General features: G+C 49.4%; 1 protein-coding gene across 1 annotated transcript in view; it reads left to right on the plus strand.

The window, feature by feature from the left end:
• The first annotated feature begins 320 nt into the window (after nt 1–320).
• ATP6V0A2 (ATPase H+ transporting V0 subunit a2) overlaps nt 321–27,672 on the plus strand; it is a 66,651-nt gene continuing 39,299 nt past the window's right edge. The window contains exons 1-19 of the mRNA XM_029921628.1: nt 321–504; nt 625–732; nt 1,192–1,280; nt 2,329–2,524; nt 4,029–4,129; nt 8,661–8,857; nt 9,268–9,394; nt 10,304–10,445; nt 11,991–12,056; nt 13,160–13,294; nt 13,541–13,618; nt 16,427–16,507; nt 17,071–17,182; nt 20,196–20,302; nt 23,286–23,439; nt 24,196–24,321; nt 24,469–24,557; nt 24,925–25,024; nt 25,134–25,197. Of these exons, the coding sequence (XP_029777488.1) occupies nt 423–504; nt 625–732; nt 1,192–1,280; nt 2,329–2,524; nt 4,029–4,129; nt 8,661–8,857; nt 9,268–9,394; nt 10,304–10,445; nt 11,991–12,056; nt 13,160–13,294; nt 13,541–13,618; nt 16,427–16,507; nt 17,071–17,182; nt 20,196–20,302; nt 23,286–23,439; nt 24,196–24,321; nt 24,469–24,557; nt 24,925–25,024; nt 25,134–25,197 (2,154 nt within the window). The 5' untranslated portion in view covers nt 321–422. The remainder of the gene's footprint in view (nt 505–624; nt 733–1,191; nt 1,281–2,328; nt 2,525–4,028; nt 4,130–8,660; nt 8,858–9,267; nt 9,395–10,303; nt 10,446–11,990; nt 12,057–13,159; nt 13,295–13,540; nt 13,619–16,426; nt 16,508–17,070; nt 17,183–20,195; nt 20,303–23,285; nt 23,440–24,195; nt 24,322–24,468; nt 24,558–24,924; nt 25,025–25,133; nt 25,198–27,672) is intronic.

The raw sequence follows: 27,672 nt of genomic DNA on the forward strand, positions 1-27,672 counted from the left end.
TCAACAGCACTGCAGCCTCATCCCCTTTTTGTCCTTCTCCCAAAGTCCCCATAAAAACGTTTATTAAGGATCTTCTTTAGAAACCAGTGCCTGTGGGTAGGCTCGCTTTTGCATGTGTGGCTGAATCCACTCTTTTAAACTGGACGCAGACTCCTACTTTTTCAGGAGCCTTTGTATCGAGATCTAAGGCGCAAGGCCTGTGGGAGGGGCCGGGATGTTGCGGGGGCGGGCTCTCTGCTGCTGTTCACCCAATCACGGCCCGCCGCTCCGCCAGGCCCGCGGCCGATTGGTGGTTGCCATAGCTCCGGTTGGTGTGACAAGATGGCGGCGGCGGAGCGGCGAGGGCCCAGTCTTCGCGTCCTGCGCGTCCCAGCTCCACGCGCTGGAGCCGCTCAGTGAAGCGGGCCCGGGAGACCCCAGGCATGGGCTTGCCGCCGCCGGCGCCTCTGCTTTTGAGGCTTCTCTTTCTGCTGGGCTTCCTGAGGCCGCTGTGGGGGGACCTGGGTGTGTACGGCAGGGCGGCGGTGGGGGTGCGGGGACAAGGCGTTTAACCCGCCAGACTTGGGACTCCTCCGGGTGTCCTTGCAACTAGTAACTCCGCCCTTCCCCTTCTTTCCCGCCCAGTTTTCATCCCAGCTTTCATCCGCATGACCGGCCCTGCGGCCAGCGCTTCCCTGGTCGGAGGCACCGAGGATGTGACCGTGTCCCTGGCCTTGCTGCAGGACGAGGAGGGTAAGGAGTCGGCCCGCCATGTGGGGAGGGTGGAGGTTGGGCCAGGGCGGCCTCCCAAGGAGGCGGCCTCCCGGGAGGTGGCATCCCCTGGGTCCGCGGCCGCTGTCCACTGCAAAGTCGGCGTGGGAGCAGGAATGGGGGGCTGCTGTGGCCCAAAGAGGACCGACGTGTCCGTCAGTGAAAGAAATGGCTGGTGTTGGCCGAGCTGCCTGTCCCCTGGGCCTTATCTGCACCACTGCACTTTCCCAGGACAAACAGTAATGCACTTTCATGCCACCTAACACCTGAAAGATAACTGAAGTTCAGAGAGGTTGTCACTTGTCCAAAGTCGCACCGTTTGTGAAGGTCCCAATCCCACGCTTAGAAAAGGATTCCCTTCTAGGGAGCCTGACCCCAGCGTGCACACCCTTAGCGGCTGGGCAATACTGCCTCCTTGCAGCCTGATCTTCTCTCCTGCAGGATTCCTGCCGACTCCAGCTTGTGGAGCCCTGACCAATGACACGGGAGACTGGAGCTTGACTGTGACCCCCAGTGTGGTAAGGTTGGAGGTAAAACCACCCACATTTAGTGTTTCTGCAGTTCGGTCTTGGTTGGCCAAGGTATGGTTTTGTCTGTGCTTGGAACTACTGTGAAACTGTGGATTATCAGATTGAGGGATGCCCTCAGCCCAGAGGTGCAGGGTCAGCGGTCCTTGGACGGGTTTCCAGAAGTTTGTGAACTCACTGAAATTGTGTATGACAGTATGCATCTGTGCGTTTTCCTCCTGAGATGGTTGCCAGCTGCCGTCAGGTTTTCAAATGAACCTGTGACTCAAAAATCTTGATCTCTGCTCAGGTCTGGATCTCACGGTTCGTGAGTTCAAGCCCTGCGTTGGGCTCCACACTGGGCATAGAGGCTTCTAAAAATATCTTCCATTTAATAATTAAAATTTTTTTTAATGCTTTTTATTTTCAAGAGACAGAGACAGTATGAGCAGGGGAGGGTCAGAGAGTGAGGGAGGTACAGAATCAGAAGCAGGCTCCAGGCTCTGAGCTGTTAGCACAGAGCCTGACGCGGGGCTCAAACCCATGAACGGTGAGATCATGACCTGAGCCGAAGCCAGACGCTTAACCGACTGAGCCCCCCAGGCGCCCCTCATTTAACAAATGTTTTATTGAATGCCCACTATGTGCAAGACATCAACTCTGGAGAGACGGACGAGAAAGACAGACTTTGCATGCACCCCAGGAACCGGGGACTGTTCTCACTGACTTGTTTGGTGTATATTTAGTCTTCTGCTGATACGCTGGTAGAATGATAAGGAAACTAAAAAGATGCTGGACAACCTGCGTTAATTTATCAGACAGACCTGTGTTTGAAGTCTTCTCTGCCCAAAAGTTGCTTGCTTTTCTGTTAAACCGAGGATTGGGAATGAGGGCTTGCGGACTGCCGTAGGGTTACCGCTGAAACGGAACAGGGTGATGTCAACTTCGTATGCGGGGTTCCTTTTGTAAAGGGACCGAGGCGCTGCGTGATTTGCTGTGTTTTCCATTATGTGTTCTCATTATCCGTGCTGTGTTGAGTCGCCTTAAAAAGTAGAGCGTATTTTCCTTCCAGAGCGCGCTGGAGGTGACCGTGAGGTTGGAGAGGGGCGGGCAGAGCTGTCCCTCTGGCCAGACCGGTCCCTTCGCAGAGGCCCCGTGTGTCGTGCAGACTCTGCTGGTTTCAGCGTCTCGCAATTCATCCTGCTCAGCACATCTGCTCGTTCGAGTGGAGATTTATGCCAACTCTTCTTTGGCCCAAAATGCATCAGGCAAGTAAAGTCAGAACTTTCACGCCCAACGTGGTCTGTTGGATTAGGAGCGTAGGCCGTCCCTTCGGACGCTTTGCTCTGGAGTCAGCGTTGCCTTCCTTGGCCTACCTTCCTTTTGTTTAGTTTTCTTATTTTAGAAGTTTCCACTCTGTGTTACTGCACTTAATTAAGATCTCTTTTATTGTGCTGTACCGTTTGTGTCTTTGGAGGCTGCCTTAAAGGGAGCAAGGGAAGTTTGTTTCTGTGTGTTGATTCTTACAACTGCATCTTCAAACAAAACCAAAACCCCCAAAAATCAAGGGAAAGATTAATGAAGGAGTTTACAAAAAACAGAACAAAACCAACCAACCGAAAAAAAAAAAAGCACCCAGTAGATTTTTAGTGAAAGCTTTGGACCTCCAGCTCCCTTTCCTGAGTCAGCCTATTAATTTATGTTTGTGGAAGCATGTGTATTCTTTTATTTCAAAGCAAGACATACACACACTAATAACACACAATTCACTATTCTGTTCCTTTTAAAAATAAATTCCAGGGGTGCCTGGGTGGCTCAGTCAGTTAAGCATCTGGCTTCAGCTCAGGTCATGATCTCACGGTTCGGTTCGTGGGTTCGAGCCCCGCGTCGGGCTCTGTGCTGACAGCTCAGAGCCTGGAACCTGTCTTTGGATTCTGTGTCTCCCTCTCTCTCTGACCCTCCCCTGCTTATGCTGTCTCTCTCTGTCTCTCAAAAATAAATAAAAAACAGGGGCGCCTGGGTGGCTCAGTCGGTTGAGTGTCCGGCTTCGGCTCAGGTCATGATCTCACGGTTGGTGGGCTCAAGCCCCCCATTGAGCTCTGTGCTGACAGCTAGCTCAGAGCCTAGAGCCTGCTTCAGATTCTGTATCTCCCTCTTTCTCTGACCTTCCCCTGCTCATGCTGTCTCTCTCTGTCTCTCAAAAATAAATTGAAAAAAAAACCAAAAAAAAAACCCAGAAAAAAATTTTAAAAAATTCCATATAGGGGTGCTTCCGTGGCTCAGTTGGTTGAATGTCCGACTTCAGCTCAGGTCATGATCTCACGGTTCATGGGTTCGAGCCTCACATTGGGCTCTCTCCTTATGGCTCAGAGCCTGGAGCCTGCTTCCAGAGAGGAGCCTGCCTCTCTCTCTGCCCCTCCCTTGCTTGTGCTCTGTCTCTCTCTCTCTCTCAAAAATACATAAATATTTAAAAAATTGATAAAAATGGGGCACCTGGGTGGCTCAGTCGATAAGCGTCTGACTTCGGCTCAGGTCATGATCTCATGGTTTGTGGGTTCGAGCCCCGCATCGGGCTCTGTGCTGACAGCTAGCTCAGAGCCTGGAGCCTGCTTCCGGTTCTGTGTCTCCCTCTCTCTCTGACCCTCCCTGCTCACACTGTCTCTCTCTGTCTCTCAAAAATAAAAGACATTAAAAAAATTGTTTTAAGAAAATGTGGCAGCGCTTTGCCAGAGTGTTTCATGGCTGGATTTCTCTGTCGTTTGTACTTTTCAGAGAACGTGACTGTTATTCCCAACCAGGTGTACCAGCCCCTGGGTCCTTGTCCTTGTAATCTGACTGCCGGGGCCTGTGACGTCCGCTGCTGCTGTGACCAGGTACGCCCTCTTCGATTCCAGGTGCAAAAGTCTCGGTTCCCAAGGGCGTGTGACTAGCAACAGCTCCCCACACGGCTTTTCGTGGACGGGCTTTGAAAACTAAGATTGTGTTTGTGTTGTAGATTGTTTTTTTTAAATTGTTTTAAGTTTACTTATTTATTTTGAGAGAGAGAGAAAGAGAGAGAAAGCGAGTGACAGAGCACAAGCAGGGGAGGGGCAGAGAGAGAGAATCCCAAGCAAGCTCTGTGCTGTCAGCTTGGAGCCCTATGTGGGTCTCGAACCCATGAACCGTGAGATCACAACCTGAGCTGAAATCAGGAGTCAGACGGTTAACCAACTGAGTCACCCAGGTGCCCCGCAGATTGTTTTCAAGTTGAGTATTTTCTTATCTAGCCCAATCAGTCTTATTTATGAAGAAGAAATGCATCTTTTCGGAGAAAGTCATGATTGAGATGATTATACTTAGGAAGGTTTTACTACCTTATTGAAAAGATAAAAAGGAAGGAAAATACATTATTTCGGTGATTTTTGGGGGCAAACGTGTAGAGATGCACCAGCCTCACGGCAATCCAGTTTGAGAACGTTTCCATCACCCCGACTGGAAACCTTGTGGCCCCCCCTCCCCCGCCCCACCTCTCCGGTTCCCCGGCCTCTGCTCCTCCCCAGGCCCCTGTCCCCCTGCCGTCCGGCTCTGCGCTGGCCCGTCCTGGACACTGCACGTGAACACCCCTTTTGCACGTGGCCTTCTGTGTCTAGCTCCTTTCACGCAGCATCTTGTTTCCAAGGGCCACCCGCGTCGTGGCAGGGGTCAGTGTTTCTGTCCCTTTTCTATGGCTGAGTCACATTCCGATGCACGGACGGACCACATGTTGCCAGTCCTCTTGTCAGTTGATGGGACGCTTGGGTCGCTTCCGCTTTCGGCTGTTTCGGGTACAGTGTCCGAGAACATTGTAGCGCCCTTTGGTTTGGACGTGCGTTTCCATTTCTCTTGGATGTGTTACCTGGGGTGGAGTTGCTCTGTCCTGTGGGGACTGTGTGTTTAAGCTTTCGAGAAACTGTTTCCCCAAGTGGCTGCAAGGGTTTTACATTTGCATCAGCGGAGTGCAGGGCGGTGGTTTCTTCCAAGTCCTCACACCCGTTTGTTATAATGGGCTCTTTGAATAAAGCCATCCTACTGGGTGTGACGTGGTGTTTCTTTGTGATTTTGATTTGTATTTCTGTAGCGGCAAATGACGGTGAACATCCTTTTGTGTGCTTGTTGGCCACTTATATATCTTTGAAGAAATGTTGATTTAGATGTTTGCCCCTTTTAAAAATCAACTAATTAATTTTTAAATTTACATCCAAGTTAGTTAGCATATGGTGCAACAATGATTTAAAGAAGAGATTCCTAATGCCCCTCCCCCTCCCGCAACCCTCTGTTTGCTCTCTGTATTTAAGACTCTCTTATGTTTTGTCCCCTTCCCTGTTTTTATATTATTTTTGGTTCCTTCCCTTATGTTCATCTGTTTTGTATCTTAAATTCCTTATAGGAGTGAAACCATCTGATATTTGTCTTTCTCTGACTGATTTTGCTTAGCATAATTCCCTCTAGTTCCATCCACATGGTTGAAAATGGCAGGACTTCATCCTTTTTGATTGCTGAGTGATGCCCCATTGTATGTGTACACCACGTCCTCTCTATCCGTTTATCTGTTGATGGACATCGGGGCCCTTCCCATACCGTGGCTCTTGTCGATGGCGCTGCTGTAAACATTGGGGTGCACGTGCCCCTCGAAGCAGCACACCCGTGTCCCTTGGATAAATACCCAGTAGTGCGGTGGCTGGGTCGTAGGGCAAAGAGGTCATTGTCTGCTCTCTCCTCGAGGCCTTTGATGGCTTCCTGCCTTCGGTTTAGGTCTTTCATCTACTTCGGGTTTATTTCTGTGTCTGGTGTAAGACAGTGGTCCAGGTCCGGTCTTCTGCAGGCCGCTGTCCAGTGTTCCCAGCACCATTTCCTGAAGTGACGGTCTTTATTCCACTGGATGTTCTTTCCTGCTTTGGCAGAGATCAGCTGGCCACACGTTTGTGGGTCCGTTCCCGGGCTCTCTGTTCTGTCCCACTGACCCGAGTGTCTGCTTTGAGCCGGCGCCACACTGTCTCGATGATCACCGTTTGTAACACAGCTCCGAGCCCGGGATTGCGGTGCCTCCAGCTTTGCTTTTCTTTTTCAAGATTGCTTTGGCTCTTCGGGGTCTTTTCGTGTTCCATACAGATTTTAGGATTGCCTGTTCCTGCTGTGTGAGGAATGCGGGTGTTATTTTGATAGGGGTTGCATTCTGTATGTAGATTGCTTTGGGTCGTATTGACATTTTAACAATATTTGTTCTTCCAATCTAAGAGCCTGGAGTATTTTTCCATTTGTTTGTGTCTTCTTCAATTTCTTTCATAGGCTTTCTATAGTTTTCAATGTATAGATTTTTCACCTCTTTGACTAGGCTTGTTCCTAGGTATTTTATGGTTCTTGGTGCAATTGTAAATGGGGCCAATTCCTTGATTTCTCTTTCTGTTGCTTCATTATTGGTGTATAGGAACGCCACCAATATCTGTGGATTGATTTTATATCCTGTGACTTTGCAGAATCCATGGATCAGTTCTAGCAGTTTCTGGACGGGCTCTTTTGGGTTTTCCATATAGAGTATCATGTCATCTGTGAAGAGTGAAAGTTTGACTTCCTTTTGATCCATTTGGATGCCTTTTATTCCTTTGTGCTTTCTGATTACTGAGGCTACGACTTCCAACGCTATTCTGAGTAACAGTGGCGAAAGTGGACATTCCTGTCGTGCTCCTGGCCTTACGGAGAAAGCTCTCAGTTTTTCCCCGTCCTTTGCCCATTTTTCAACCGGGTTGCCTTTTTGTTGTTAAACTGTAAGAGTTCATTATACTTTCTGGATACTAGTCCCAAATCAGGTATATGATTTTCGGCAACCATCTCCCATTATGTAGGTTGTCTGCTTGCTTGTTGGCGTCATTTGAAGCCCAAAAGATTTTTTAATTTGATGAAATCTGATGAATCAAGTTTGTTGCTTGGGCTTTTAGTGTCATATCTAAGAAAACGTTACTTGATCCAGGTCAAATACATATATATGTATATATATATATATTTTTAAGTTTATTTATTTATTTTGAGGGAGGGAGAGAGAGAGATGGGGAGAGAATCCCAAGCAGGCTCCGTGCTGTCAGTGCAGAGCCCAACATGGGGCTCGAACTCACAGACTGTGATATTATGACCTGAGTCAATATTAAGAGTTGGATACTTAACTGACTGAGCCACTAATGTGCCCCTCAGACACATATTTTTAATCCTTATTTTAGATTGAAGAGGAATGAGAGGGCCCATTTACTGTGACCCCGGTCACTCCTATTTTTGGATGGGTGCAATTACGTCGTTGTTGGTTTCACAAAACAGAAAAGGAAAATTTAGGGCCTTTATTTATATTGTAACCCTCATACCAACAATTATATTCAATTTAAGAATAAAGCAAGCACATCAGGGGCGCCTGGGTGGCTCAGTCAGTTGGGCATCCAACTTCGGCTCAGGTCATAACCTCACGGTTTGTGGGTTCAAGCCCTGCATCGGGCTCTGTGCTGACAGCTCAGAGCCTGGAGCTGCTTCCGATTCCGTGCCTCCCTCTCTGCCCCTCCTCTTCTCGTGCTCTGTTTCTCTCTTTCCAAAATAAACAAACATTAAAAAACTTTAAAAAAAGAGTAGAGCACATCATCTGTCAGTATCAATAGAAACATATGGTATTCTCTTCCACTCCTTCCACCCTGCAGCGCTGCGCCCTTTGCCTGACTTCTGTCGTGTTTGTCGGACCCGATGTCTGTGTATACGGCAGGAGCCCCCGGCGGGGTTTAGGATCTGGCTCAGGGATGTCTTTGCACAGCTGCTGCTTACCACCTTAGACAGGATCGGTTTTTTTATTTGAAATTTTTCTTGTTTAACAGTTACTTTCCTACTGTCAGTGAACCACGGACTTGGGAGATATTTAGGGTCTAGCTCTCTGAGTCCCGTGTGACGCGGGGAAGAATAGGGATGAATAACCGATGCAGGAATGGAGGAGTCACTTCTTGGGGTCATTAATTGGGTCATGCTGGAACACAGCGACGGCCTTAAGGTTTCTTAGGAAATACAGACCATTTGGCCTAACTTGAAATGTTAGGTTTCTCTGGGCCGGGGGTTTGGATGGTGATGACAGTTAAAAAGGGAAGTTTATCCTGTTTTATTCCCCACTTGGAGTCCCTTCCACACTTTCCTCTCCTCATGCTGTGTGTGTGGGGGGGTAGGGGCACATCTATGTCCCCAGTAAGGGTGTGAAGGGTGTGCTTCCCTTGAGGGTCTGACACTCCCGACTGGTGGGATTTTACCTCTGTGAGCACACAGCGCTGGTGGCCTGGACGCGTCCTCGGGGGAGTCCTGCCCCGCTGAGAGCTGGCGGCGGGCACCCCGGAAGCTTCCGTCTGCTCACCCTCCTTCACGTTTGCTTCCAAGGAATGCTCGTCGGATCTCATGGGGCTGTTCAGAGAGGCCTGTTTCCCCGGCGTTTTTGGAGGCGACGTCAGCCCCCCGTTCGAGCAGCTGTGCTCGGCGCGGGGGGCGCGGGGGGCGCCGGGCTGGTTCCCGTGGCTGTGTGTGCAGTCGTCGCCCGCCACCTCGCCCTTCCTGGGTCGCTTCTACGACGGCTCCACGTGCGTGTCGGGCCCCTCGGTCCCCAGCGGGGCGTCAGTCCTCCTGTCCCTGAGCCAGTGTGTGTCGTGTTAGGTCTCTGGGAGAGCTGGGGCTCAGCCACAGCGCCCCTCAACCCCCACCAGCAGCGAAGAGTGACTCTCCGGGTGTGGGGGACGGGTGGCGGGCTCACGGGGGCTCAGTTTCTTTCCTGTACCTTTCCAGCAGGTTGAGCATTTACAACTCGATTATTATTATGATTGAAGTAATATTTATGGAGCAGAAAGTTAACCACTAACCAGTTTCCAGTGCACAGCTTTTTGGCTTTTAGTGTAAATATATTTATAATTAAAAAAGTTAAAAAAATGCCGGAGGAATTATTTTTAGCAGATTCTGGCCCACAGGAGTGGTGATGATCCTCATGGGTCTGCAGGTCCCCCGGGCCACACGCTCCCGCGGCGGTGCATCTGCATTCTGATCCGAGGGACCTCTCCGACTTCGGTTACAGACAGGGGGATCCAGTTGTGACCGTGGACAAGGCGTACTTTACCATTCCGCAGGTGATGCTTCGGTTTTAGTAGGCGACGGCCTTTTACACACCCCCCCTTGTTAATTAAGCTTACACCGCTGGGAAAAATCTCATCCAAAGTTATTTTTCTCCCGTGGACTTTCCAGGGACTCAATTCTTTATGGTCTGTGGATTTTGCTTTTAATAGTCCCTCTTAAATTAACCACTGTCTTTGCTAAATCTCAAAGTGAACTTAACCAACCCAAACAAATTCTGTAAATTTCCATGGAAAGAACTACCATTCCGTACTTCTGTTAGTTTTACAGCCAATATCGAGTAAGCTCTAAGTGTATAATTTAATGTAATATTGCAGAGATTTGAAAAATATTTCAAGGCTATATAGAGTTTTATGTGAAATTCTTATTTTTTATTTCTTTTTAAAAATATTTATTTTTGAGGGAGAGAGAGAGAGAGAGAACGAGCAGGGGAGGGGCAGAGAGAAAGGGAGACTCAGAATCCAAAGCAGGGTCCAGGGTCTGAGCTGTCAGCACAGAGCCTGACATGGGACTCGAACCTGGATGCTCAGCCGACTGAACCACCCAGGAGCCCCCAAATCTTTATTTTTTTTAAGTCTAAAATCATGAGGAAAAAAGTATTTGGGGAAAGAAAACACGGGAATCTAAACCGTCTCTCTTCACTGTGTAAGGGATGCATTTTTACAGTTTTAGCAAAACTTTAATTGTCATGAGGAGAGAAAATGAAGTTGAGTATAATCATGTTTCTGCAAAATAAATGGAGCAGGGCAGGGACTTTTCTTTGTTTTCGCTGCATAACACTCATTGTGACAAGGCTTCCAGACGTTGTGTAGGGACTGCCTAGAAGGCTTGCACCAGATACCGGTCTGTACTTGGACGGTCTGCAGAGAGACCCCAGCCCCGTCGCGATGCTCCCTGTCCCTCAGGTGTCCCTGGCTGGGCAGTGCCTGCGGCTTGCGCCGGTCGCCTTCCTGCAGAATTTTGACGCGAGGTGCGCCACTGACTTGGAAGCGTACCAAGAGCAAGACGGCATTGTCGCCGCGAAGATAAAGAGCGGCGTGCTGGGAGGTATGTCGCGCAGACCCGAGCGGCGACAAAAACTCTGGTCTCGTGAGGCCAATCACTCCTGTTGGATCCACTTAAAATATTTCACCTGCCAGTTGAAGAAAGTGTTTTCTTCAGGAAAAAGCCCAGTTCTGTAGGACAGCACCTCGTATATTTGTTCCTTAATTGTGGTAAGGGGCGTCGGGGTGGCTCAGTCGGTTGGGTGTCCGACTTCGGCTCAGACAGCTCGGAGCCTGGAGCCTGCTTCGGAGTCTGTGTCTCCCTCCTTCTCTGCCCCTCCCCTGCTCACGTTCTGTCTCTCTCTCTCTCAAAGGTAAATATTAAAAAAATGAACAAAAATTGAGAAAAATTCACATAACATACAATTAACCATTTTAAATGTTTATTTTTATTGATTTATTTTATGTTGAGAGACAGAGAGGAAGAGAGAATCCCGAGCAGTCTCCGCACTGTGCAGACCTTATGTGGGGCTCGATCTCATGAATCACGCACCGTGAGATCGTGACCTGAGCTGAAATCAAGAGTCAGATGCCTCACACCCAGGTGCCCCTGAATGAACCGCTATGAGGCGTAGGGTTCAGTGCACGTAGTGCCCGCACGGTGCCGTGTGACCATCGCCTCCGGCTAGTTCCGGAACACTGCCCTCTCCCTAAAGGAGCCCCGGACCCCCTAACAGCGTCTTCTTTCTTCCCGTGCCCTGATCCCTAGCGACCATTAATTACTCCCCTTTCTGTCTCGATGGATTTGCTTTTTCTGGAATTCCCATATAGAAGGAATCCTAAGCTACGTGGTCGTTTATGTCCAACTTCTTTCACTTAGCATCATGTTTTCTTTTCTTTTTAATTTTTTAATGTTTTTATTTATTTTTGAGAGAGAGAGAGAGACAGCGTGAGCAGGGGAGGGGCAGAGGGAGAAGGAGACACAGAATCTGAAGCAGGCTCCAGGCTCTGAGCTGTCAGCACAGAGTCCAATGCAGGGCTTGAACTCACAAACTGAGATCAGGACGTGAGTGGAAGCCGGATGCTCAACCGGCTGAGCCCCCCAGGCGCCCCAGCACCACGTTTTCAAGGGTCGGCCCCACTGCGGCAGGACCAGAGGTCCACCCCCGTTTCGGCTGGGTAATACCCCATTGTGTGGCTATCTGCACCGCATGGGTCATCCACTCAGCTTTGATGGGCAGTTGGGTTCCAGCTCTTGGCGACTGCGGGAGCGCCGCTCTCAACGCTCGTGTGCAAGTGTCCGTGTGAGCACACGCTTGCAGTGCGTTGCCGACGCACGTGGTAATTTAACTTTCTGAGGAAAGCGAGCACACTGCGTTACACCCGCCCTGCCGCGGTTGTCACGGACTTTGGAGTCTCCTCGTCCATTACTACTGGATGCCACGAGCAGTGGCAGTCCCCTTCGGTGGCACCGGGGGCGGGAGGGGGTTCTGTCGCTGGCACACTGGCGGGCGCCGTCACCGCGCATGCGGGCTAAGCTCGCCGTGGGCAGGTGCGTGCCGTCGGGCGGCCCGCAGTCCTAGCGCAGTTAATTTCTGTCTCTTTCCAGGCATCGTGACGCCAAACGTGCTCTATGAGGAGGCCCCCGACCCAGACAGATTCATCACTGGTGCAGGTACCTCCATGTCGCACTTTCACATCACTTCGGAAATGGGGGCGTCCTTTCTGTACGTAGTGTGTCTCCCGAGAGTAAATACGTTCTTACTAAGAAGGTAAGGGGTTCACAGCAATTAGGATCTTGTCTGTTCCCCATGGTGTTCCCTGTTCCCTCTTGCTTGGCTTCGGAGCGCCATCTGTGCCCAGAGCCGCTTCCCCCAGTCCTGCCTGAGTTAGGGGGGCTCCGGCTCCCTGGCAGTTTTCAGGGTCTGTGGACCTTTTCTGGAATGTTTTTCAGGGAACCAGCATTTCTGTTTCTTGTTCTCTTTTCCTTTTCTTTTTAAGTTTGTTTGTTTATTTATTTATTTAGAGAGAAAGAAAAAAAAGAGTCTCTTATGGGTTGACTCCCTCTCAGTTTGTAACTATTTTTTCCCTTCCCTTCCCCCATGGTCTTCTTTGTTAATTTTATCCTGTGTTTTTTTTTTTTTTTTTTTTGATAATTAAATTTTGCAGTTTTGATGCAGCTTATTCAGTTTGGCTAATGTTATTAGGACTTTTGTTGTTAAGGATATTTGTGTTTCTCCGCAATATGTTGTAATTCTCAAATTTATTCATCCCATCTTAGCAAATACCTACAATATAGTAGTGAGCTAGACAGCAGGCCTCTGTTCCTAAGGAGCTGACATTCTCTTAGTCTTCTTTTTTTTTTTTTTAAATGTTTATTTATTTTTGAGAGAGAGACAGAGACAGAGTGCGAGCAGGGAAGGAATAGAGAGGGAGGGAGACACAGAATCAGAAGCAGGCTCCAGGCTCTGAGCTGTCAGCACAGAGCCCGACGTGGGGCTCGAACTCACGAACTGTGAGATCATGACCTGAGCCGAAGTCGGACGCTTAGCCGACTGCGACACCCAGGCGCCCTGCTAGTCTTTCATTTTTGTCAAACATTCTGCCGAGCGCGTCTCCGTACTGAACTACGAGCTGCATCCTGGGGGCACAGAACTGGAAGGAAGAGGTCGGTATCACCAGCTGTGGTGGGGGTGCCGGCACTGACTTGGTGGGACCCGTGAGAGACTTGAGCTCGGGGGGGGGTCGTTAATGCATGACGGTATTTTCTCTTTGCAGAAACACTTTTAAGTAATGGACCGGCCCCCAGATACGTGAATGTGGAAGAACATTATATTTTCAGATGGAATAATAATACAATCAGTGAAATAAATGTCAAAATTATTAGGGCAGAAATTAATGCCCAGCAGAAAGGTAAATTTGTTGAGGGCAGTGAGAATGTTGTCAGTTTAAAACTTTTTTTTTTAGGATTCTCATCATTATTACGTATAAAACTAAGTCAGACTTGTTCCTTACTTGTAACTCTGATTTAATAAAAAGCCTTTTTTTTTTTTGCACATCAAAATGTAATTATAAGATAAAGAAAATGACACTATGGGGGATAATTTCTTTTCCTAGTAAAATGGTCCACATTGTATCTTTATTGTATTTTATTTCTAGGGACCCTGACACAGAGATATACAGTAAAATTTTTAAGCTATAATAGTGGTGATGAAAAGGAATTTTCTGGAAATCCAGGTAAGCTCATGTGTGTCAACCACTGATCCTACAAACTTTTAATTTAATTTTTAATTTTTTTAATGTTTTATTTATTTTTGAGAGAGAGAGAGAGAGAGACAGCATGAGCAGGGCAGGGTCAGAGAGAGGGAGACACAGAATCTGAAGCAGGCTCCAGGCTCTGAGCTAGCTGTCAGCACAGAGCCCGACGCGGGGCTCGAACCCACTACCGTGAGATCATGACCTGAGCTGAAGCCAGACGCTTAACCAACTGAGCCACCCAGGCACCCCTGTTATTTATTCTTAAAACTTAACTTTTAAATAACTTTTTAGCTTGCGTGATTTTCAATATTTGTATATACCGATTTAATAATGCATGATCCGTTATATATATATATATTTTAAATTTTATTTATTAATTTTGAGAGAGAAAGCATGTGAGAGTATGTGTGAATGGGGGTGGAGGGCAGAGAAAGAGAGAATCCCAAGCAGGCCCTGTGCTGTCAGTGCAGAGCCTGATGCAGGGTCGATCTCACGAACCATGAGATCATGACCTGAGCTGAAATCAAGAGTCAACTAACTGAGCCACTCAGGCATCCCTGTCTATGTGTGTATATATATATATTTTTTTTTTCTTTTAAATGAGATTTTAATGTACTTGTTAATGTAGAGTTTTGGATTTTATTGTCGGGTTTCAGGGTGCCTGGGTGGCTCAATTGGTTGAATGTCCAACTTTTGTTCAGGTCATGATCTTGCAATTTGTGGGTTTGAGCCCTATATGGGGCTTTGTGCTGACAGCATGAGCCTGCTTTGGATTCTCTCTTTCTTTTTCTCTCTGCCCCTTCCCTGCTCATACTCTCTCTCTCTCTTTCAAAAATAAACATTAAAAAAATTAATATTGTTGGGTTTCCTAGCAGACTGCTGGAATTTAAGGGTTTTCATTTCATGATTCAGTTTCACATGATTTTTGAGAGGCACCATCAGAATATGTGAAAAATGTTGACGCTCTTGTCAATAAAGAAGACACTGATTATGAGCCAGACCTGCTGGGTCCGTGAAGTAGCTGTGTGTACACAGCGCTTCTGAGGCAGGAAGGGTGTTAGGAAGGCCGTGGACACGGGCCGCTGCTCCAGGAAGTCATCTCTTACGTGGAGGACAGCACATTCACGGTAATGAATGGCGGGGGGCGGGGCTCACAGGCAGGTTAGCAGCTTCCGAGAAGCGGAGTGCTGGCCGTGCCCCCGAACTCTCCGTCGCTGAGGGACCGCGGGACACCCGGCTCGCAGGTCTCGGTGCTGGACGTGAGCCCGGGTCCTGGCCGCAGCGTGTTTGTGTCGTGGGCTGCGTGGAGGGGCTGAACCTTGGAAAGGAGCCGGTGCGGCCGAGAGCAGGCTGAGCCGGGGGCAGGGGGGGCGGGGAGGGGGCAGCGAGCAGGGGGCGCAGCACCCATGGGCGGGGGGCGGGGGACGGTGGCCCGAGGGGACTGGTAAGAGGCACCGTCGGAGACACGAACACTGCGTGTGAAGCCCCGCGGCACCCGGTTTGTCCAAACTGCTCTGGAACCTGTTTCTGGGGCCGTCGGAGGGGACTGAAGGGTGACCTGACCGGGTCGGAGTGTCAGGAGAATGTTGGGGTCACGGTTCTGTAGAAGAGTGTCCTTCGTTTCCGGAGATGTGTGTTGGAGCTTCTAGAGGTGACGTGTCAGGGACACAACTTGCACAAATCAAATACGTACGCGTACGCTTAGTACGGAGACACAACACATATGGCGCCGGGTAGTGAGGGCCGTGGACTGCGGGTGGTGGCCGCGTCGGCGTCCGTGGTGACCCTCCCGCTTTCGCATGCGTGTGCGTTTTCCTAACGACAAGGGGCAGCCGTGCAGCGGGTTAATAGGAGCCGCGTGGGAATAGGACCTGGATCGGACCGGGGATGGAGCTGACTTCCTGGAGACCCTACGTGGACAGGGTGCTTTGGCGTCAGTCCCCTTTCGAGCCACCCGTGACAGCGGCAGTGATCACTCGCGAGCGCTTTTTACCTGGCCTGCTCGGCAGCGGGTTCCCGGTGCAGCGGCCGGGGCTGATGCCCGCCCGCTTGAGCCTTTTCTAGTTTAAAAAAAAATTTTATAGAAAGTCACACAAATATCTTTGTTAAAAAACCAGGCAAAATGGGGGTGTCTGGGTGGCTCAGTCGGTTAAGCGTCCGATTCTTGATTTTGGCTCTGGTCATGATCTCACGGGTTCGTGGGTTCAAGCCCCACATCAGGCTCTGTGCTGACAGCATGGAGCCTGCTTGGGAATTCTCTCTCTCCCTGTCTCTCTCTGTTCTTCCCCCACTTGTGCTCATTCTCTCTCTCTCTCTCTCTCTCTCTCTCTCTCTCTCTCTCTCTCTCTCAAAATAAAAAAAAACATAAAAAGAAGTAAAAACAAACAAAACAGAAAAGGAATGAAGATGGTATCTTCTCTCAAGTGTATTCTTTTTAAAGCAATTTTTAATTTTTTTTTTTTTTGAGAGAGAGAGAGAGTGTGTGAGAGTGAGCAGGGGAGGGGCAGAGAGAGAGAGACACACACACACAGACTCCAAAGCAGGTTCCAGGCTCTGAGCTGTCAGCACAGAGCCCGACTCGGGGCTCGAACTCATAAACTGTGAGACCATGACGTGAGCCGAGGTCGGATGCTTGACCGACCGCCACCAGGTGCCCCCCCCCAGTGTATTCTGACACAGCTTTTCCGTGTGTTTCCTTTTGTCGTGTATTCCTCTTTGATACTATTTGACAAGGTCGCGAGTGCTGAATTAGGTGACCTTCAGCTGCTTCTCCTGGCGTTTGTCTAGGTTACCAACTCGGCAAGCCTGTTCGAGCGCTGAACACCAACATGGTGAATAATGTCACGACTCTGCACCTTTGGCGACCGGGTAATCTGCTTTGGTAATACGATTAGCCCTTGGTAAGCTAGGATGGGGAGTATGGTCATATTCTGAGTCTGATCAAGTAGTTAATCACTTGAAATCCCTGTTGGTTTATTTAGCTGGGGGTGGCCGTGGGGGCAGGGGTGGGGGCGATCAGGCTTCTGGGTTTTCTCGAAAGTTAACATTGTTGACAGCCGAGGTGCTGGTTGTTTGTGAGAGAGACCTGGATACACGACTGGCGCAGAGTCCCTTGTCATTGTTGCCTGGAGACAGGACTATGGATGTGTTCAAACGATGGGAGGTCTGGGCCCTGGTGGTACTTCCCTGCCTCTCCCAGAAGGCGTGACTCACACGGTCAGCGCAAACCGCTGCTCCTGGTCGAGCTGTTCTGATCCAGGGAGCCGCCTTTGTTCGGCTCTGAAAGGAGTGGAGCCACGGTGACCTCGGTTCTAGAAAACTGGCAACTTTGTTTCTACGTACTGTTTTCTGTCTGTTTTCCAAGAAAAGCTTTGAAGTGAATCTTTACTTTCATTTAGCAAAACTGGTAAAAGGATCATCGTATTTTCTAGCTGGAAGGAGCCTGTGTACATCAGCAACTCTCACACCCGTCTTATTTGGAGAAAACGCACTGTCGGGATGTCTTCTAGAAGTGGCGGTCGGTGCAAACTGTACTCAGCTCAGGTGAGTGTCTCTTTGGTGGATTTCCCTGCGTTTTGAGTGGTTTGCTTAAAATGAAGTCACCTCACGCGGAGCAGCGACAGCGTGAATGTGAAGGATCACGTCCGAATAAAAGCTGTGTGTGAACGTGGCGGTGGACAGTGAGCAGGCAGCGCTTGTTCCTGACTGACTCGGACATGGATGGGGGCGGAGACCGAGTCCTTCCCTGGGAGGGGCCTCTCACCCGAGTTTGCGCAGTTGCTCTGCTCACGTCTGCTCAGCGCTGGACCCCAGCACTCCCAGAAGGATAAAAGGCAGGAGGCTGATGTATTGGCGTGGTTGGCATTAAAAGAATACTTGTTTCGTGACGTACAAGGAACCTTGCACTTGTCTGGCCTTTGGAAAGCGTGTTCATGGATATGCAGATGCACTCCTTTCTCTAAAATTGAGGTGGAATTCACATAATACAATTCATGTTGTAGAGTAAATAGTTCAGTGGCATTCAGTGCGTGGTGTCATTGTATAATCACCACCCCTCTTTAGTTCCAGAACATTTTCTTCTTTTTCTTTTTCTTTACATTTTTAAATGTTTTTTATTTATTTTTGAGAGACAGAGAGAGAGAGAGCGCAAGCAGGGGAGGGGCAGAGAGGGGGAGACACAGAATCTGAAGCAGCTCCAGGCTCTGAGCTAGCGGTCAGCACAGAGCCCGACGCGGGGCTCGAACCCACAAACTGTGAGATCATGACCTGAGCTCAACCGACTGAGCCACCCAGGCGCCCCAGATCCAGAACATTTTCATCTCTACAAATGGAAACGCGCACCCACTAACCGTCATTCCTTCCCCATCCCCTGGCCCCTCCAGCCACCGGCAGGCACCAATCTCTAGGGACTTTCCTCTTCCGGACATTTCACGTAAGCGGAATCGTACACTAGATGACTTTCTTGGCAGCTTCTTTCCCGGAGCCTCATGGTTTTGAGGCTTGTCCCTGTGGGAGCAGGTGTCAGTGCTCCCCTCTGCGGCAGAGTTGTCCTCCGGCATGCGGCTGCTCTACCTTTGTGTGTCCGTTCATCTGTGAACGCACATGTGAATTTGCTGTTGTGAATAGTGCTGCTGTGAACGCTCACATACCCGTTTCTGTGTGACTCCCTGCTTTCAGTTTGGGCCTGTAGCAGGAGTGGAATTGCTGGGTCATAGAGTAATCCTATGCTTCCGTTTCTTGAGAAACCGCTGTATTACCTTCAGTAGCTGCACCATTTTTGTATTTCTACCAGCAAGGCAAGAGGGTTCTGATTCATCTACATCCTACCAACACTTATTATGTTCTGTTTTTTAATTTTTTTAATGGTTATTTCTTTTTGAGAGCGAGAGAGAAAGACAGAGCATGAGCAGGGGAGGGTCAGAGAGAGAGAGGGAGACACAGAATCTGAAGCAGCTCCAGGCGCTGAGCTGTCAGCACAGAGCCCCATGCGGGGCTCAAACTCAAAAACTTTGAGATCATGACCTGAGCTGAATGAAGTAGGAGACTTCACCTACTGAGCCACCCAGGCGCTCCCTGTTTTACTGATAGGAGCCATCTCAGTAGGTGTGAAGAGGTATCTCATTGTGGGTTAAAACAATTTTTTTAAATGTTAATTTATTTTTGAGAGAAAGAGAGAGTGTGAGAGCATGTGTGGGGGAGGGGCAGAGAGAGAGGGAGACAGAGGATCTGAAATGGGCTCTGCGTTGACAGCAGAGAGCCCTTTGTAGGGCCCGAACTCACAAACAATGAGATCATGACCGGAACCAAAGTCGGATGCTTAGCTGAGCCAGCCAGGTGCCCCTCATTGTGGTTTTTATTGCGCGCATCCTGACACCCATTTTATCCCAAGTAGTAACACATCCCAAATAGTGCAGTCCTTTGGGAAGCAGGGAAAAGACAGGGGAGGCACTAAGCAGGAAGTAGACTGCAGGTGTAACTTACCAGCAGAGGCACTTGACCGTGGGATACAAGGCTGGAGTCCGCCGGGTCACTGCCCTGCAGTTTGTGAGGTTTGTACCTGTCAGTGATCTTGCCGGAAAGGAGAAATGCTAAGTTCCGATTCTCTTTTTTTTTTCTTTTGAGTGTTTATTTTATTTTATTTTCAACTTCATCTATAGCTTATTGTCAAATTGGTTTCCTCAATTCTCTTTTTTAATGAAGCTATTTTATTTTATTTTATTTTATTTTATTTTTCAGTGAGAGCAAGAGAGGGTGCAAGTGAGTGAGGAGCAGAGAGAGAGGGAGACAGAGCGAAGCGGGGCTCACCCGTAGTGGGCCTCATGTTCACTCGAAATGGGGCTCCAGCTCACCTGATGCGGGACTCAAACTCATGGACCTGAGATTATGAACTGAGTCAGAGTCAGATGCTGACTGAACCAACCCGGCATCCTCCAATTCTTAATCTTCACTTAATCTCATGGCTCAAAATTCTAGGGAGATATTTCAAAGGTTCTTTTTGCTGTTGGATCACTGTGGCCCATAGATTTATCCTGGTAACTCAGCATGTGATCTACTTTTGTGACCACCCAGTGGAGTCTGTAAACAACATGATACCAACATGTTACTAAGTCCAGACTGAAAGATGCTTCTGTATGTCCTCCCCAAGTAGCTTAGGTCCATCCTGGAAGGGCCGTCAAAGAGAACAAAGACATGAGGCGCTTGGGGGGCTCAGTTGTTTAAGCGTCTGGCTTTGGCTCAGGTCATCATCTCGCAGTTCATAAGTTCGAGTCCAGAGTCGGCCTCTGTGCTGACAGCTCAGAGCCTGGAGCTGCTTCAGATTCTGTGTCTCCCTCTCTCTCTGTCCCTTTCCTGCTTACTCTCTGTCTCTCTCAAAAATAAACATTAAAAAAAAAGAGAGAGAGAGAGAGAACAAAGACACCCAGCCAGCTTTTAATGCCAGTTCCTCTGGCAGCTTTTTATTTAGGCGCCCAGCAAACACAGCCCGCATACTCCCCGGAAAGGACATCAGGATGAGACCCGCCGGCCGCGTGCTGAGGAATGTCTTACTCTTTTGCAGGGAGAATGCTGCTGAACTGCTGGATTCGTTAATGCAAGCAACTCATGTTGCAACGAGAGGCAATTCCGATCACAAGGATCCTAGCGACGGCTGGCTCGAAATAATCCGTAAGTCAGAGCTGCGTAGATGTGCAGCCCGTAACCTGTTGCTATGACGACACGGTGCTGGCCTGTGTGTGTGGGAGCCGCACGGCCCGGCTCCTTCCTTTGCTGCGGCTCAACTGACGTTTGCTTAGAGGTTAACTCTCCGGGCAGCAGGCTCTTCACATCTTTTACCTCTTGTTGATGACGCCCTTTTTTAAAACAAAAAAACCCAAACTTATTTATTTTGAGAGAGAGAGAGTGAGCCTGTGTATGCTAGTGAGGGAGCGGCAGAGAGAGAGAGAGGATGAGAGAGAATCCCAAGCAGGCTTTTCACCGTCAATGCAGAGCCTGACATGGAGCTTGAACCCACGAAACGTGAGATCAGACACCCAGCCAACTGAGCCACCCAGGCGCCTGACAATTTTTGTTTTTTAAGAGAAGATCCACATGAAGTTCAAATTGCCCAATTGTTTTATGAGCTGTCTTTGTAAGAGGAAGTGTAAATGAGGACTGAAGATTTTCAGTGCGTTTCCGTTTGCATTGCTGTTTTTGATTGCCAGGGACATAGGCACTTGAGAATGGACATTGTCATTGATAAAAGCAATGCTGTTAAAGAAAATAAGGTGATTGAAGACGTGATGCTGAGTGAAAGAAGTCAGACACAAACGAACACAGACTGTTTGATGCCGTGTGTAGGAAATGGCCAGATGGGCGCATCTGTAGAGACAGCACATTGGTGGTCTCCAGGGGCGGGGGCAGTGGGAGGAAATGAAGAGTGACTGCTAATGGGCACAAGGATTCTTTCTGGGGCATTAAAAATGGAATTTGACGGTGGCCGTACGACCTGTGCATGTACTGAAAACCCCTGAATCGTACACGTGAAATAAGTGAATTGCATGGTGTGTGAATTGTGTCTCAGTTGAGCCGTTAGGAAAGTAAGAAGTGGAGGTGCAGCAGGGCAGGAGAGCGGGGACCACCCAGGCTGGGCGGGGAGACCCGGGGCGTCTGCGGCGGATGGCGGGCAGGGGCTCGGGTGCGAGGGGGTGAGGTGCGTGGCACTGGCCACAGTGGGCCCGAGTTCCACCTCGAATCCAACCCATGTGTCTGGTCACTGAGCTCCCGCTCGCTCCGCGGTCAGTGCAGAAGCTTGAGGCCACGGTTTGTGGCGGCAGAACCGGAACCAAAGGCCAGGGCTCCAGCCTCTTCGCGCTCTCCGCAGCCCACGAGTCAGGCGACATCTTTCCGATACCGTGGGGGTCTTAAGTGTGTGAATGTGCTGGACAGGAAGAAGGCCTCTTCTCTTGCTCTCATTAACGGGCTGCCCTTTGGGGCCAGAAGGAGCTAACTGGCTCTGCAGTATCTGCGTTCCTGAGCCCCTCCTGTCACGGCATGTGTGGCCCTGCCCGTCCCCTCTGCCTGGCCGGTGTAGGCGGCTGTCTGCGTCCTGCACTCCTGACCACCTTAGGTCGCTTCAGCCCCGCGGGCTGGAATTCGCACAAGGAACCATCGGGACACTTGCCTGCGCCCTTCTCACCCCATATGACTCGGTCTGGATCATTACAACCCCTGGCCTCCCCTCTTTGGGCGGCGAGGGATCACGTAATGTCTGCGGGCCCGGGGAGCCCATATCCCCTCTGACTTTGCGGTGGGTCCTGGGGGCCATGGGGCCGTGTCCCATGCTCAAGCCACTAGGCCCGGGCTTAGGTCCTCATTTGGAAACAGAATCCAGAGGTTGGGGTTTGTCAGCCCCTGGGCTTTGCCACCTGGGCCGGCTGGATGGGCCGTGGAATGCCCAACGGGTGGAGGGAGAAGTAGAAAGTATGGAGGCTTCAAGACTGAAAACCCAGTGGTTACGTAAGAAGCTGAGGGGGTGGCATTTTGTGGCCTTCGAGGTGGACACAGTGAGCCCAAACCGACGCTGGTCCTGGCTGTGAAACAGGGGAGAGGTGACGTTGAATGTGCTCCTGGAGGAGGAGCTTGGACGTCATCAAGACCCGTTGTCATCACCTGCCACCCCCTCCCTCTCTGTGACCGGCCTTGCTGCTTTCCCTGAGGGCTGGTTTTCCAGAAGAATGAAAATTAGGTTCCTCTTCAGTTTTGCTCTCTTCCATGCGTGTTACTCTGTGGCGACACATTAGGAAATTGCTTCCGAACTATTTAATCCATAACATGAAGCTGTTAGCTGCATTTTAAATGTTGCATCCAGCTTTTACGAGAGCAGTGGCAGCGTGCACTAAGTCCCGTGGCGTTTGGCTGCGTCGTGTGGTCTTTCTGCTAAAACTCTGGGGGAGCTTGGAGCTTGGGACCTGAATCGTGATTTATGGTTTTATTATATAGGTCAAGGATTTTATTTTATCTTATTTTTTTTTAAGTTGAGTTTTTTTCATTTTTTAAAAAAAAATTTTATTTGAGAGAGAGAGAGACAGAGGCAGAGACAGAGAAAGAGGGAAAGAGAGAATCTGAGCAGGCTCTGCGCTGTCACCACAGGGCCCGACGGTGGGGCTCGATCTCACACACCTTGAGATTATGACCTGAGCCGAAATCAAGAGTCGGACCTTTTTTTTTTAATGTTTATTTTTGAGCAAGAGAGAGAGAGAGAGAGACAAAGAGAGAGACGAAGGGAGGGAGGGGCAGAGAGAGGGAGACACAGAATCGGAAGCAGGCTCCAGGCTCTGAGCTGTCAGCACAGATCCCAACACGGGGCTCGAACTCACAAGCTTCAAGATCACGACCTGAGCCGAAGTCAGATGCCCAATCAACTGAGCCAGCCAGGCGCCCCTGTGGGTCAGGGATTTTAACATTCCAGTGACTGACTTAACATACAAGGAACCATTTCGAACCCAGTGGGTAACACAGTTACGGAGTGACCCTGCTAGTAGAGAGGAACGATGCAGAAATGTGGTTGCCCTCTGATAACATTTCCTGACCCCCTCCCTGCTTGATGGCACTGTAGGAAAACTGTTACTAAATTGTTCTTTCCGAAATGCACAACTCGGTACTTCTGGAGGTGCCGACGCTCCCGGTACAGGCGCGGACCCGTCCGTCGGCGCGAACGGCACCTGCGCGGATGTTCCTGCCCGGCTCGGCATCCGCATCCTCATCTCCGACGCGGGTGCGGTGGAAGGCGTCACTCAGCAGGAGATACTTGGCGTGGAGACAAGGTACGACTGCATCTTGGATCAGTGTGGCTTCGAGAGAGTCAGGAACGTTGAGAGCGCTCCAGAGAATACAGAGGTGCTGATTCACAGTCTGATGGTTTATTTACAAAGTGCAATCATTAGCAACATGATTCTATGTATAAATGGAATACGTATTAACTGTGTGTATAATGGTCACGTGTTCTCACAAGTATTTATAAAGCTGTGTGCGAGGGACTCTGCAAGGTCTGTGAGGGGTACAGTGACGAGCAGGGGGCTGCTTTGTGCGGAGCACATTTGAAATCCGTGAACATAAGTACCCAGTAGGGCGCACTGTGGGGAGGGGGTCTTCCAAGGCGGAGTTGGGGCGTGGTTTCCAGAAGAAAAGTGAAGGGGTGCTGGATCGGAGAAACGAGGACGCTAACCCGCACACACGCGGCAGGGCTGTTCCAAGGCTGCGGGGAGCGTGTGCACGTGCCACGTGTGAGGCACTTCGTACTGTGCCGTGCGCTTGGGACACCTCCCAAAAGGGTTCGCTGCTGTTGTTCTTATCCCGATATTGTTTGTTATTGGAGCTGGGTGATCGGCCTGTGAGGTGCTACTCTCTCCGTGTGTGCATCCACTGGAAGATTTACGTCACCCAAAGGGGGACATAGCGTTAGTAGACTTTGAACCTTCTTTAAGAGAATCCGGTTTGTGTTGTGGCTGCCGGTTACCTGATGCTCTCAGCCGACTAGAAGCGGACGGCGGGTGTGTCACCTGCCCATCTCGTCCCCCCAGGCTCTCCGTCGTGAGCTGGCAGTTCCAGTGCGGCCTTTCTTGTGAAGACAAGGCCGACCTCTTCCCTGTCAGCGCGTCTGTCCAGTTTATTAAGATACCTGCACAGTTACCCCGTCCACTGACAAGGTAAACCAGCTGACGACCTGGCTGACGTCATTAGGAAGTAGGAAAACATATACTCAAAAAAAGTTTCTTTCTTTCATCAAGTTTTGATGCGTCTCGTCGAAAGCATGCTTTGTTGTACGTATTATCCTCTTCTAAATTGTTTTGTAGATTCCAGATCAATTTTACAGAGTACGACTGTAACAGAAATGAAGTGTGTTGGCCACAACTTCTGTATCCTTTGACCCGGTATTATCAAGGTAGGCTAAAGCAGATTTCTGGAATGGCTATCATTATGTAATGTGGGGGAGGGGCGGGGGGAAAGTGGGACAGAGAGAGTCCCAAGAGTTTGGGGCTCGAACTCATGAACTGTGCAATCACCACCTGAGCTGAAAATCAAGGGTTGGACGCCTAACCCGCTGGGCCACCCAGTGCCCCCATAATATTAAAAAAAATGTGTGTGTCACAGAAAACTTAAGACATGTAGAAACATTTTTAAAGAAATTACTAGTAAGGTTGCCACTCAGAAATGATCACTATTATTGTTTTGGTTTACTTCTACCTAAATAATTACCAGAAAAGTTAAGAAATAAGAATTTTGCTTCGTTTCATTCATTTTTTTTGCAGGGGAGCCTTATTCTCAGTGTGTGGCCAAGGGCTTAGTCTTGGCGTCCTTCCTCACGCTAGCGGTGCTCCTCAGTAACCCCTGGGCCAGAGCGCGCAAAGCGTGAGGCTCCACGACCGTCCGGCTCCTTGCAGACCGCAGACTCCGGGGACTGCTTGTACTCCTGCGCGCCTCTGCGAAACTGTAATGCGGCGCTTTAACGTTCCCGAAGTGCGCTGCGAATTTACACCACGCACAGCACTGCAGGAGAGGCATTCTCGTGGCCAGACCCCAAGGCGCAAAATCCACGGGAGGGTCAACCGGGTCAATCATACTAGAAGCTGTAGTGTGTCACAGACTTCTAAAGGCAGAGGAATTTTGGTCCAAACAGATTATTCTTACCTTAGAAAGTTAATACTTTCTCTAAGTTTTTATTTCTGTTGATTAATTTTCTCTATTCTAAAGAAAGAATTAAAAATCCGTAAAGCCTTAAAATGTGTATATTGTGAAATCTATAATTTTGTATATAAAGTCACAAATAAGTTGATGAGGGAAGATGCGGAGGCTGAGGGAAGGAAAGTAATATCAAGAGGAAAGTAAAACAAAATCAGGAGTAAAGGTAAACTCGTGAAAATACATGCCGAAGACCTTGCCTATAGCTAAGGTAGACCCCTAATTTAGTCTTTACCTTACAAAAAACCAAGTCTGATTAGCTACAGGAATCACAGGCGCATGGAATTAAAATAAGCTGGTTTTCAACGAAGGACAGTTTTTCCTGGTTGAGTCTTGAGAGAAGATTCCTCGTGTGGCTCCCGTCCGGAGGACAGACGGCATGATGCAGGGTCACCGGGGGAAATGGAGGTCTTCAGCCACAGCCCTGCCGTGGCCCCAGAGCAGATCTTGGAATTTTCTTTGTGGGCCAGATTACTGTGGCATGTTTCATATGGTCTTCGTAGACTGTCAGTAAACCTAATTTTGAAAAGTGATTGTCTTCCCTTTCACGCGCGGATTGAATTCCTGATGCCTCCCGGCTTCCCAGAAACGTCATGTGTTGCTGCATTTTCCAATCTAAGCCTGTAAATCTAGCTCTATTTTTTTACTAATTCATATTAAACATGTGACTAGTGACATAAAAAAGTTTCTCCCTCCATACCACTCGCTATTTAATTTCATTGAGAAATACTGGATTTACTTCTGCTGCTCTTTTTCCTTGATTTGGATCTCTGTGGTTAAAGTGATTACATCCTATAGAAGGAGTAAAAAAGTTGTCTTTTGCCAAATGAAAGTTACTACCCACTGATCAATTAATTGTAGTGATTCAGAAAGTCTATGGCAGTTAGTAGAACTAGCTCTGGAAAATTAAACATTTCCAAATGACAGGTAATTGAGCCTGATTTTGTGGGCTTCGTTAGGATGACTTTTGTAGTTAAATACGGGAAAGCTCACTTTGGCAGAAAAATGGGATCTAAGGGACCTACTTTATGGTTTTAACTATTTTTTTTAATGTTTTTAAAAATTTTTTTTGAGAGACAGAGAGAGACAGCTCGAGCAGGGGAGGGGCAGAGAGAGAGGGAGACACAGAATCTGAAGCAGCCTCCAGGCAATGAGCTGGCTGCCAGCACAGAGCCTGATGCAGGGCTCAAACCCACTTACAGTGAGATCATGACCTGAACTGAAGCTGGATGCTCAACCGACTGAGCCACCCAGGCGCCCTTCTATGGTATTAACTTCCATGTTTACGCATCATGTATGTTGAGAAATATTTGAGTGGCTACTACATGCTGGGCCCTGGAGATACCAAGACTATGCCCCTTGTCCAGTGGAGCCTACATTCTAGTGGGGGAAAACTGGCAATAAATACAGACAATTGCAGACAGTGATAGGAGTGATGAAGACACACACACTGGTGTGGGGGGGTTGGGGGGTAGAGTGGGGTGGGAGATTATCTGAGCTAGGCCTCCAGGACAGCCTCAGAAGCAAGAACAGTTGAGCTGAGACCCGAAGGAGCCAGCTTTGAGAGGGTGTAGGAGAGGGATGTTCTAAGGAGAGGGAGGAATCAGCAAGTTCAAGCGCCCCTACCTGGGAAGATAGCGGAAGGCAGGTGCGGCGGAGCAAAGGGAGAGCAGGGCTAGGCGCTATGAGGGCTTGGGGGAATAGAGTCAGATCCTGTAGGGGCCTGCCGGCCATGCTAAGAAATTTGGATTTTATTTGGGAAGCAGTGGGAGAAGCTAGAGGATTCAAAGTGGACTGCACCAGATTTTCGTCCTGTGTCAGAGATCACTGTAGCTGTCGTGGGAGGACCCGCAGAGCCGGTGGGGGTGGGGTGGGGAGCGCGACAGGGCCGGCGTCCGACCCGGCTTTCTGATCTGCACGGGCGACAGGACCCCAGAGAATGGCCAGGGTCAACAGCCAGCCGCGAACACACGAGGCGGCGCAGTTCTGTTGGTATGAAATGTCCCGAGAGGGCAGATCTACGAAACAAGGTTGTTCGCGATGGCCCGGAGCTGGGGAGGGAAGGAGTGGCGACAGACTGCGTAGCGCAGGTGGGATCCTTTTCAGGTTGATGGAAATATTGTAAAAGTGGATCGTGGTGACGGCTGCACAACCACTCTGTAACCTCACTAATAACCACGGAATTTATACTCCAAACGGGTGAACTTTACGGCACAAACGCAATAAAACTCATTTTCAAAAGCCCTGAAGAGCTGAGCGCAAGGAGCCTCGGCAGTTGCCCGACGCCCGCAGGATTTGTGCCGGTTGGCCCAGCCGCC

This window comes from Suricata suricatta, chromosome 14 (assembly GCF_006229205.1).
Source record: "Suricata suricatta isolate VVHF042 chromosome 14, meerkat_22Aug2017_6uvM2_HiC, whole genome shotgun sequence".
Taxonomy (NCBI): domain Eukaryota; kingdom Metazoa; phylum Chordata; class Mammalia; order Carnivora; family Herpestidae; genus Suricata; species Suricata suricatta.